This window comes from Arachis hypogaea, chromosome 12 (assembly GCF_003086295.3).
Source record: "Arachis hypogaea cultivar Tifrunner chromosome 12, arahy.Tifrunner.gnm2.J5K5, whole genome shotgun sequence".
NCBI classification, from domain to species: Eukaryota; Viridiplantae; Streptophyta; class Magnoliopsida; order Fabales; family Fabaceae; genus Arachis; species Arachis hypogaea.
The window spans coordinates 87,026,076-87,038,478 of NC_092047.1; the positions used below are offsets into that span (position 1 = coordinate 87,026,076).

The 12,403-nt window shown below is 35.6% G+C and overlaps 1 protein-coding gene and 1 pseudogene across 1 annotated transcript; both read right to left on the reverse strand.

Moving 5' to 3' along the window:
- Positions 1 to 901: 901 nt before the first annotated feature.
- LOC112727641 (putative pentatricopeptide repeat-containing protein At3g13770, mitochondrial) lies at positions 902 to 3,943 on the reverse strand. Its single transcript, XM_025777492.3, has 2 exons — positions 3,424 to 3,943; positions 902 to 2,803 (listed from the first exon to the last, which is right to left on the reverse strand). Exons 1-2 carry the CDS (start codon positions 3,917 to 3,919, stop codon positions 1,359 to 1,361), a joined length of 1,941 nt encoding a protein of 646 aa, XP_025633277.1. The 5' UTR covers positions 3,920 to 3,943; the 3' UTR covers positions 902 to 1,358.
- A 1,378-nt stretch (positions 3,944 to 5,321) lies between these two features.
- On the reverse strand, positions 5,322 to 9,275 carry LOC112730205 (uncharacterized; annotated as a pseudogene).
- Positions 9,276 to 12,403: the final 3,128 nt, after the last annotated feature.

Consider the following 12,403-nt stretch of genomic DNA (forward strand, 5'->3'; position numbering starts at 1 on the left):
CAGTCTCTGAACCAACAAACATGATACCGAATCTCAGTCTCTCAGTCTTTGTCTCAGTACCTCAAAACAAACGCTACCTTATGGATACTTTTGTCAGCCTTAGTAACTTCATGGATACTTTTGGTAGTTTTTTCATACGGTTACCTCTTTTCTAACTACCCGCTGTTTAAAAATTTAAAATATAATTTAAATACACGTGATTTATTTAATGACTCAGTTAATGCATATCACTACTCTATTGGTATATAATATGAAATCTTTTTTACTTAAATTATATTTCAAATTTTTATGAACTCCATGCAACAAATAAAATTTATATGTATTTAAATTATATTTTAAATTTTTAAATAGTGAGTAGTTAAAAAAGAGGTAACCGTATTAATAGTGGGCAGTTTAATGATTTCACATATCCATTTTAATCTTTCTACCAACCTTTTTATGTACTAATTGCATGTCAAAAGTTTAGATTATTGATATGAGTGCTAGGAGGCCATCACTTTTATTAAATTTTGGCCAACATTTAACTATCAAAAAGAAATTGAGTGATTCTACACCATTAGATGCAATCTCACACTATTAAAAACATCATTGATATCTAACTGATGGCTAAAAACAACAAAATCTACTGGCCTCCTAGACTTTCTCTATTGATATTATTAATATTTTTTATTATTTTCAAATTTAAAAAAAAAAAACACATATAAACAAGATATATATATATGTCTTATCTCGTTTACACGGTAAACGAGATACTCGTGTAAACGAGATACATGCAAAATTATCTTGTTTGCAGTATAAATAAGATAAGATATTTCGGTAAATATTTTTTAAATTATTTATTTTGATAATTATTACATTTATTTAATTTATAAAAATAAAAAATCCCTCGATTCCGCCTGCGTCATAGAATATATTTCTTCTTGAAATAGCCACCAATAAAGTCTGTGTAAGTTAATACTTACAAGCTTTCTGTACAACAATCATAATCATATTATCAATTTCGTTTAAAAACGAAAACGGGAAAGATATAAGTACTTGGTTCCAGTTTGATAGTTTCTGAACATATTTTTGAACATGTTCATGGGGCTAAGACACATTCCATGTGGTCAAGCCAGTTCTCTCTTCGGCATAATCAACTGAGATTAGCTGATATAAAAACTCATCTGTTCTTATAAAAAACTGACCATTAATCTTGGTTGGCCTACTTTTTCCCTGTTTCCCCGTTCTTGGAGCAATTGTATACTTTCGTTAAATTGGAAGCTAATTTCAGTGTTATCACTGAATGCGTCAAAAGATCCAAAAGCCACACACTTCTTGAATCCTAGAAGTTTCATTGAATGCTCTCTACCAATGTTTTCTCACCAATAATCTCCACAGGAACACTTTCCTCCAACAATTCGATGAAATCGGTTTTTATCTCTCAAGCACACCTCTCTTCCATATATCTTGGAGATATATTTAGCAAAATTATGGCAATCAACACAAATTCGAAGATTTTTTATGACACGGATTGGCACGCTTTCAGGTGTGGCAATTAGCCCAAAAGACAATGCTAGCTTTTCACTGTGGCCTAAAAGCATCTTCTCCTTCTGCTCCTCATCGACGTCATGCAAAACACAACTCAAATCAGGAAGATAGCCTGCTTCCTTGAATATGACAGACAATTCCTTCACTTTTGCAGCCACTTCTTCTCTTCTCGGATGAGATCGATCACTTGCATGGAAAGTATGAAGTACTTGATCAAGCTCAATCCAGCTTCTTCCAGGTTCTTTTGTTACAGCCTTCTTCAACATCAGGTCCCTTAATGATCTTACATCTTCCCATTTTCCTACTGAAGCATATAAGTTGGAAAGAATAACATAGTTTCCGGCATTCCCAGGTTCGATCTCTAGAAGACGATGCCCCACAAATTCACCAATGTCAACATTTGAATGAACTCTGCAAGCACCTAAAAGGGAACCCAATATAGCGGCTGTTGGTTCAAAAGGCATTTTTTTTATGAACTCAAGAGCTTCTTCTACCCGACCAGCACGACCAAGCAAATCAACAACACAACCATAATGCTCAGGCTCTGGCTCAACTGCGATTTTTTCATCGATCATATCATAAAATATATCCATCCCCTTGTTTTCCAGTCCCCCGTGACTGCAGCCAGATAAAACGGCCAAAATTGTGACCCTGTCAGGCTTGACTTTGTTTTCATCTCTCATTAAAGTGAAAAGCTCAAGTACTTCTCTTCCCATTCCATGTTTGCTATAACCAACCAGCATTGCATTCCAAGAGATAACTGTTCTCTCATGCATGGTATCGAAAATTCTTCTAGAATAAGTGAGGTTGCCACATTTTGAGTACATGTCAATCAATGAATTTTGGAGAACCACATATGACGGAAGTTCAGCGCGAAGAACATGGTTGTGCACTTGCTTCCCATGATCTAAAGCAGCAAGTCCAGAAAGCGCAGTTAAGACACTAGTGTAAGTAACATAATTGGACTGCATTCCTTCCCCCTGTAACCGGCGAAACAGCTCCAGTGCTTCCTCATCCAGACCCAGTTGAGCATATCCAGCGATTATAGCAGTGCAAGAAACTACATCCCTTTCTGGCAAGCATTCAAATATGTCTCGAGCTTCATGAATTTTACCATCTTTAGCATACATATCAAGGAGTGAACTTCCAACAAAAACATGCACTTCGTAATTTAATCTTATGATAAGGGAGTGGATTTGCCTCCCCAAGAAGAATCCCGGAGAACCTGTACAAGAAGTAAGTACAGTAGCAAAAGTGAACTCATTAGGTTCTGTACCTGCAAAAAAAAAAAGCATAGTTACCATAAGCACAGGGAACCAATTACACAGCAATTACCAAAACAGCAAAAGTCAATAGATCTACAGAAATATAAAATTGCCATGATTTAATTCCTCATTGAAACATAATTAGCATAGATTTGCAGTGTGTTTGTCAAATTCAACAGAGTCCTAGTCACAATTAGTCAATGGCAATTGACTTCATTAAATGAGAATCTTAATATAGACACCTAAATTATCAACTAGAATGTAACAAGGAATAACACATCTTTCACGCATTAAAACAAATCCATAACAACAAATATCAAGCACTCAATAGTAAGATGAAAAAAAAAGGGAAAAAGAAAAAAAGTTTACTAACTAGAGTTAATTTAGCAACTAAGTAACAATTAGTGTTTACTAATTAGAGTTAATTTAGCAACAAAGATTTACAAACTAACCAGTAGCTCTGAACAATTAACAACTAAGTTAACTACCATTCCCACCAATATAAACCACATGGTAGAATGAATTCTTAACAAGCCAAAACCAACCACCATATTAGAAAAAGAAAAATCAAGTTTAATTCCAAAATCACCAAACACCGATTTATTAAATTGCCCACTTTCATGAACAATACCTGATCTTAACATCTGTACAAAAAGATTCAAGGCTTGAATGGCATACCCTCTCTGAGAATACGCAGAAATCATGGCAGTCCACGAGACCACATTCTGTTCAGGCATTTCGTCGAGCACCCGGTGGGCATCTGCCAAGGAATCACACTTAGCGTAGAACACAATCAACCTTGTCCTGAGATACACTGCAGGAAGATAGCGGGTTTTGATCATGTGGGCATGTACCCTTTGTCCTTCCCTAAATGCTCTTCTGATCACACACTCGTTCAAGAGTGTGTTGTATTCTTGGAAGTTCATGTCATATCCACAAAGGGCCATTTGTAGAAGTGATTGTTGGAGATTGTTGTTAGAGGGAATGAATGTGCTGAGAACATGTAGTGAGTTTGAAGGGTGAGTTGGAAAAAGAAGTTTTAGTTGGTGATGGTGTTGTTTTTGTTGGATTAAGGTTTTGTGGATGATGGAACGTATGACATGTCTTGTAGGGAGAATAACGTGCATTTTCTCTTCCAAATTCAATAAACTAGAGGAACAAATAGTGCCCCTTTATTCCTTTAAAATATTTTTAAAATTTTGTTTTTTCTAAATAACATTTTATTCACTTATAATAAACGGGTTAATGGTCAAATTGATTTTCGAAAGATTGATGGACTATCATTTTTGTCCCCAAATAATTTTTTTAATCAAAATAGTCTCCAAAAAATTTAACATCAATCTCATTTATTCTTACAACTGACGAAGTCTTTTAGTCACTGTTCCTTTTTTTTTTTATGAATGTGTGGTATGATATCCATTGATTTTAAATGTTGATTGCATAGTTATAAAAATCGGACCGGATCAACCAAGCCAATAAAACCGATAGAAAATGAAGATGTAGTTTGAACTTATATTCTCTTTGTATTTTATGTTTCCGTTGTTATTAAACTATGTGTTATTTCTTGTTATTTTGTATGCTAATTATTAATTATATAATAAAATTACACAATAATTTTTGTAAATATTATTTTAATTTTATATTTTTTTTTAAAGTTAGGAGTGAAATTCGAATCTGCAAACAATCTTTAGGTGAATATTAAGAGACTATGCTATTTAAATTATAACTCATTATCATTTTAATTTTATATTTACTTATATTTAAATTAATTATATTCACTTATATCATTTTAATTTTATATTATTCTTTGTTATTCCTTGTTATTTTTTATTTGTAGATGAAAAATCATTCAATAACATTTGTTTTTCATCATAGTGAAAAGTTTAAGAATGATGAAAGTGGATCAAAAATGACCATTATTCTTAATTTCAGAGACTAATTTAATTAAAAAAAAATATTCGGAGACAAAAATGATGATTGAACAATTTTTTAGAGATCAATTTTACCATTATTTCTATAATAAAATATTTTTTTCTAGTAAAAATTAAATACCTTTAAAACATTATGTCCAAATATCTATATTCCAAATAAGGTAGGACATATCTTGTAGAGAATCATATTTACGAATTTAATAATTATTAATGGTAACTTTGATTTGTGAACTAACGAAATATTCCATTAGCTAAAACATTATTATCATAGTACTATATATAGTAGGGACCTAATTAAAATATTTAAATGATTTAAGAATCTAATTAAAAAAATAAAAATTTGATAAAAATATAGAGATTAACGTAATAATTTACCCTTTAAAAAAACTTACTATGAACTTTTTGCTTTTTGCACCAGCTAGAAATTTATTTATTGTTTGTTATTTTTTTTTTGGGATTAAGCATCTTGAATAATGTTAAAAGAATTCTAAATCAACGGAATGTAAATATATTGGTAGGAAAAAAAAAGAATACACCGGTTATAATTGGTCAAAGTAATAAATAGTTTAGTATCTTAATTAAGAATTTTAAGCTTGAGTTGTTGAAAATGAAAAAAAAAATATTTAATTGAAATTAAAATAAACAAAAATTAGAAAAGAAAAACAATTAGCTTAAAGAGAAGAAGAAAAAAGACTAATAAAAATGACCGTGATCTAATATTACAATCACAAAAAGAGAGAGAGAAGAGAAAAAAAAAGGAAGGGGGGGGGGGGAATCCATATCACAAACTTTCAATCTAGAAGCTATAAAGCTATGGTGATTCATTGTAAGATCCACATTCTTTCTTATTCTACAAATGCACAAAGCAATTGCCTTTCCTAAATTTCTAACCATTTTTTCACTTTACTTGCTGTTTGTGTACAATCCAGAATGAAAATCAAGAAAAAGTAATGTTATTCACAGTAGAAGGCCTAAACTCCATAGGATTATTCCACTCTTTCAAATTATCATTATCATTATATGACCATCTCATATTAACATTTTTGAACTCAATACCTTCAATGTGTTCCATCATCACCCCTACTGTTCTATGTTTCACCAATTCTTGGCATCCTGTGGCCTGTATTCAAATAACCCACCAGAATCATTGGTGACTCTTTTGTAATTGAGATCCACATTGATGAATCTCAAGTTCCTTAGTAACCCTCTCTTTGAGCCAGATAGGAATACCCCATTTTCTGAATTTGCTGATATGTTGATGAAAACTATGTTTGAGATTGAACCTTCCTTTGAGGTTGAGTTTCTTGGGCATGTTGTCACATATATAGGCTCAGCTCTACCCCACCATGATGGGTCATAGTATCTTGTGCTTATTATGTTTATGTTTGAGAAGACAATGTCACTCACATTTCCTGCAAAAAAGTTCAAAGCATCTTATTTTAATTGAAATAATCCATGCATTAATGTGAAATTCTCATGTGATATAAACTATAACAATTGGTAATGGATATGCTTTCATAGTTTCATGTTATTTTTGTTCACTTGTTTATGCATGGGAAGACAAATACATGTAGATATTTTAAATAGATAGAAGTTAAGATAATGTTAAAATGAGATATGTTATGTCGATACAGTTGATACTAGAGGAAGAACATAAATACGAGAAGTTCTATTATATATATATATATATATATATATATATATATATATATTTTGAGGGAAAACAAATTATAATCACTTTAATTTTAAACCACAAAGTTAATGTTGCATTATATTTTATTTAATAATTACATAGAATTAATTTTTAATTGATTAATATTAGTAATTTTTTACTATATATTTTTTTATTTTTACTTTTTGAAGAGTACAGTATAGGGTTTAGTGTTAAAATTTAGAATTTAAAATTTAAGGTTTAAAACTTAAGATTTAGGATTTACAATTTAAAATAAAAGAATCATTTCAAAAAAAAGGGTTTATATTGATTAAAAATAATTAATTCTTTAGTTGAATTTTATTTTATTATACTTTTTCTTCTTTACTTTTAGATAGATTTTGTGGTTAAAATCAGTGCAGGTAGAGACGGATTCAGAAATATTATCATAGGGAACTAATAACATATATAATATTAAAAAATTATGCAAAAAATTATATAATGTAAGATGTATTACAAAAATATACCAATAGAGAATATATTTTAAAATACAAAAAATATGTATGTACTTTTTATTAACGAAGGGGTCGATTCTTCATTTCATAAAATTCATCGATAATAGAATATGTGTCAAATTTTTTTTAAATATAATTAAAAGACAATTAGCAAAAGATTCATCTTTCATCTTGTTTCTGAGTTATTCTTTAAAATATTTATAGTTAAAAAATATATCTCAATTGTAGCAGTTAAAACAGCGAGAATTAATACCAAATGAATCAAGAAAGACGGTTGCAATAAGAAAAAGAATCCACTTTATGAAATTTAAAAAATTTTATTTAATTAAAAAATATTAGTAATAATATCTTTTTCAGATTTTTTAATATTACTTATTTTTTAGATATTAAAAATTATTAATATTTAAATTAGATTAAATTTTTATTTATACTAGACTAAATACTAAATAATTTTTTTAAAAATTAAATCATATTTAATAACTTATTATTATTAATTTTAAAAAAAAAAGCTGGAGAATGCCTCCACTCGTCCTGTAAATCCGTTCCTGAGTGCAGAGGAATATATATATATATAATGGAGTATTTAAGAATTTCTACTAAAAATCATTTTCTTAATCCTAACTCCAAAAAAAGTGTTCTAATACTAAATTTGAGAATGTATTTAATAGAAGAAAGAAAGAAAAATAAAAGAAGATACCTCCATCAGGAATCTGGAATCCAAGGCCTCTATGAGAATCCACAATAGTAATATTGTGAAAGAGAAAATTGTTGAAATCAAAGAAACTAGCACTACCAAGTTTTATTGCAGAGGATTTGGTCCTAATCCAACAGTTTGTGGCTGTAATGTTGTGAACAGGACCTGTTGATGACCTTGGAGAAATTGCATCGTCCCCTGTGTCAATGTGGCACCGTGTGATTAATGTGTTTGTTTGAGTCCTCAATGTCTATTCCATCATTGTTTGGTATGTTGAAGTCACCAAAGATTGAGATGTCATCAATAGATATGTCGTTGCTTCTTACTAAATGTAGGCTGCAAAATACCCATACACCATCTTTGTTGATTTTTTTTTTTAAATACTTAAATTAGTTTTTGTTACTATGGGTAACCGGAGATTAGTGGGTTGGACTCGTTAGGCTGACCCAATCATCTGAGGAGGGAAGCCTTCGAAGGGGCTCGCGCCTTTGGGGTCTCCGTCCGACTTATGGGTGTGAGTGAATGGGGGGTGATACCTGCAAAAACACTCCGATGCCTAAGTCAGCAAGGGTGTAAGCAGGTCTAGAGAGTATTGGGACTTAGAGATACCTGAGGGGTGTCAGTGTATTTATATTGGGAGCCAATAACCACCGTTGAAGTAGTTCCACCTTTTAAGGTGAATAACCGTCCCTTTATCTTAGGGAGGTTGAGATATGGCTCCTGAAAGTGGGTTGAGAGATTTTAGGGGCAGTTATTTTAGTATTATCTGCCAGCTAATCCTCGTTCCCGACTTGCTTAGAACAAGTCGTGGTTGGAATTGACTTCTAGGGGAAAGTTGGTGTGAAATGAGGGCCAATTCCTTGGATTGAGCTTTTCTTTTAAACCTGGGCCTTAGCGTTGGGTCAGGGTATAAACAGTGCCCCTACTCGAGCCCAATTTCTTTTAAGGGTTGGGGTCGAGTATTTTAACTCGGGACCATAGCCGACCTGATAAGGAACCGACGTGATTTTTCAGAACCGACGTGTTTTTTAAAAATTCTCAACAGTCGCGTCTAATCAAACATCGCGTTCGTTAGGAATTTGCGTATTCATACGCGGGGATCAGTTACATTGGGAACGGTGCCTCTCTTTAAATGACGACCTCCGTTTTTACCATTATGCCCCTAATGTTTTTATAAATACTTTCCCTCTCTTTCCTTGCTTCGTTTCCGAAAACTTTCACACTTCCTCTCCTCTGTTCGAAAGAAGCTCTTGTTCGAAGGAATTCCTCTTTCTCTGCCCCTATCCTTTTTCAAGCAAAGGTTAGTTTTTCTTTACTCTCTTTTTACGAAGTGCTTTCGTTTGCATGTTTTTATTTTAGAGAGGAGGGTTGGCTCGTAGGCTCCTACTGACTCTGTTTTGTTTGATTCCAGGCCCTTAGGGAACCTGTTTTTTATCCTTTTTTTTTTCTTTTTTCTTTGTAGGTTTCACTATCCCTTTCTAGGAAAAAATGTCTTCTGTAGAAACCCTTGCTCAATGGGTGGATGTCACGGTTCTGGGGGAAGAACCTTTTGTAGATACTGACTTCATCACCAACCTTCACACTCATCACAGAATTTGTGCTTCTGATGTGGATGAGTCGAAGTATGAGTTGGTTGCCTCGGGTCCGGAAGACCGGGTTTGTTTTGGAAGGGCTTCTGAGGCAGCCCCTCATTTTTTCTATATGTATGAAAGCATGATTACCCGCTTGGGTGTTTTCCTTCCTTTTTCCGACTTTGAGATAGCTGTTTTATGTCACTGCCGCATTGCTCCTACCCAACTTCACCCTAATTCTTGGGATTTTCTGAAAATTTACCAATTTATCAGCCATGTTTTAGACTTTCTGACTTCTCTGAGGATTTTCTTTTATCTTTTTCACATGACTAAACCCTTCAGTGGGCAAAATAACAAACAACAGTGGGTGTCTTTCCGGGCTATACAAGGTCGGAGAGTCTTCACTCTTTTTGACGAGTCCTTCCATGACTTCAAATTTTTTTTTTTCAAAGTTCAAGCTATAGAGGGTCACCACCCCTTTTTCCTGGATGAGAATTCTTCTCCTCGCTTTCTCCTGTACTGGCTAGAGGCCTCTCCTTGTGAGAAACATAGTTTGGATGATTTGGATGAGGTGGAGGCGGCCATTGTGGGGTTCCTCCAAGAAGTATGGGTGAGAGCCCCCTACCTGGATACAAAAAAGTTTCTCCAGGGGTCTCCGACCTTTGTCCAGGCTCAACTAGGTAGATTTTTGTTTTGTTTATCATATCATCCGACTTGTTTTCTCTGACTTGTTTTACTAACTTTAGCTTCCTAACTGCTTTTACAGAGATGGCGAAGAAGAAGTCCAGGGAGTCTTACCAGAGAGTTCAGGAGGCCAAGGCGAGGTCCCGCGCCAAAGTCAGCGGCGCCAGGGCAGCTGGTTCTTCTCTTCCTTCCCCTTCCCCCTTCTCACAATTTGGGGACCCCCACCCGACCTATTGTCATTTCTTCCTCAGCCTCCTCTCTGTCGCCCCCTCCTCCCCGATCTTCCCCTGAGCCAGAAAAGAAGAAGCGCAAGACTTTAGAGTCTAGCTCTTCTTTTGAAGGTGAGGCCAAGGTGGATGCGCCTCAGTTTGTTCGGAAGCATATCTATCCTCATACTCGTATAGGTATGGATGATGCTTCTATTCGAAACCACCTTACTATTCTAGCTCAGGAGAGTATCAGGGCGACAGGAGTGTGCACTAAGTTTCTGGATATTTTTGAGAAGACTCCCCTTAGCTCCTTGGGTTCATCCTCGAGGGTTGAAGAGTTGGAAGGGAGGCTTCTCTTATATCAAGGGCAGGAGAAGATGCTGAGGGAGGAGGTCACCGAATTGAAGGAGGAGAGGGATGGTCTCCAGGAGAGGGAGAGGAAGTTGCAGGCCCAGTGTTCCATGGCGGAGGGCCTGAGGGAGAAGGTGCAGGAGAGTTATTCAAGTTTGTTCGAGGACCTTGTGGAGGTGAAGAAGGATTTGGTGAGAGCTCAGGATGCCTATGCAGAGTTGGAGGACTCCATTGCTGACGAGGCTGAAGAAGCGTGGAGGATCTTTAAAGAACAGGTCGGGGTTCTTGCTCCCGACCTGGATCTCTCTCCTTTGGATCCGGATAAGATTGTGGTCGACGGAGCTATCGTTTCTCATCCCTCTCCCCAATATGTCACCGAGTCTGATCTAAAGACTCGGGGGCAGAGGATAATGGAGTCCCCTCCCCGACCAAAAGATGCCCTGAGTTCTTCAAAGGCTCCTGGAACTTCCACTCCGTCTCCTATGGATATTTCTCTTCCTGGTCCTGATAGTGCTCCGACTACTCTCCCTGACTCTGGTGGTGCTCCGACTACTCCTCCCAGCTCTGGTGGTGACGTCCTTCCTAACTGAAAAATTTATTGTGGCTATATGGGGGCCCGGCCTGTGGGTCCTCCCTTTTTTAAACTATTTATTTTTATGCTGTGGTGGTATTTTGCTGACATTTTCTTGGCCTTTTATGGCCGTTAACAAAAAGATACCTTTTTTGGATAAGGGTTTAAGTTACCTTTCTCTGTCTGTTGTGCGCATGCTTTTCTGTTTTAGGTTTCGAAAAAACCTTTTTTTGATCTTTGTTTCGAAAAACCTTTTTCTTGGCTGACTGTCCCTTCTTAAATTTTTCTTAAGGATTTGGGACAGCCTTTGCCATAGTGCTTTCGATAGGTTTTCTGGTCTCTTTTTGGTATTCCTTATACTCAATTTTTTGATTTATTGAGCTCTTATGACTTAGGTTATTTTTGAGATGCATTTCTTTGTTTCTCGGTTTTTCCGACTTGTAAGTCAGATAATTTTTGAGTTTATCACGATCGACCTTTATAACCTCTTTACACCGACTTGTACCTCGTCGTTTTATCCTGACGACCATCTAGGTCGGTTCATGGGATTTTCACGCTTTGTCGAGCTTAAGTCAGCGCGTTTCGTAGAAAGAAAGAAAGCGAGAAGGAATTTATAAGAGATAAAAGATCTTTATTTATTTGCGAAGGTACTTTACTGCTACTAAGGGTTTTTGACTATTTATGATCCCTTAGTCTCTACTGTGATGCCTCGTTAAAAACCCCCTTCAGGAAAAACCCTTTTCTTTTGGGAAAAAACCATGAAGTTGGGAAAAGAGTACATCAGGGAGTGGAGTTCGCTTTTAACTGTAGTACCTTTTCATATTACAAGCATGCCATGACCTAGGTATCTCGGTGCCGTTTAAGTCAGTCACTTTGTAATAACCTTTTCCTAAGACCTCACTAGTCTTGTATGGTCCCTTCCAATTAGCAGGGAGCTTCCCTCCCCAGATTTGTTGGCTCCAATGTCGTTTCTGATTAAGACCAAGTCGTCTGGGGTGAAACTCCTTCGAATGACTTTTTTGTTGTATCTGGTAGTCATTCTTTGCTTCAATGCCGCTTCTCTTATCTGGGCTTGTTCTCGGACTTCGGGGAGCAATTCAAGTTCCTCTTTGTGCCCCTGTATGTTCTCGACCTCATCATGGAAGATCACCCTTGGACTTTGTTCGTCGATTTCTACTGGTATTATGGCTTCCACGCCATAGACAAGTCGGAAGGGTGTTTCCCCTGTGACAGATTGTGGTGTCGTCCGGTAAGCCCATAACACTTGGGGGGAGCTCCTCAGCCCAAGCTCCTTTTGCGTCTTGTAGCCTTTTCTTTAATCCTGCCAGTATGACTTTATTAGCTGCCTCGGCTTGTCCATTTGCTTGTGGATGTTCCACCGAGGTGAACTGGTGTTTGATCTTCATACTGGCTACCAGGCTTCTGAAGGTAGAG

Excerpts from the sequence above, each read along its gene's own strand:
- LOC112727641 (XM_025777492.3), bottom strand. The coding sequence starts at position 3,919 with ATGCACGTTATTCTCCCTACAAGACATGTCATACGTTCCATCATCCAC. Across the intron at positions 2,804-3,423 it reads TGTACAGATGTTAAGATCAG|GTACAGAACCTAATGAGTTC; the intron begins GTATTGTTCATG and ends TTTTTTTTGCAG.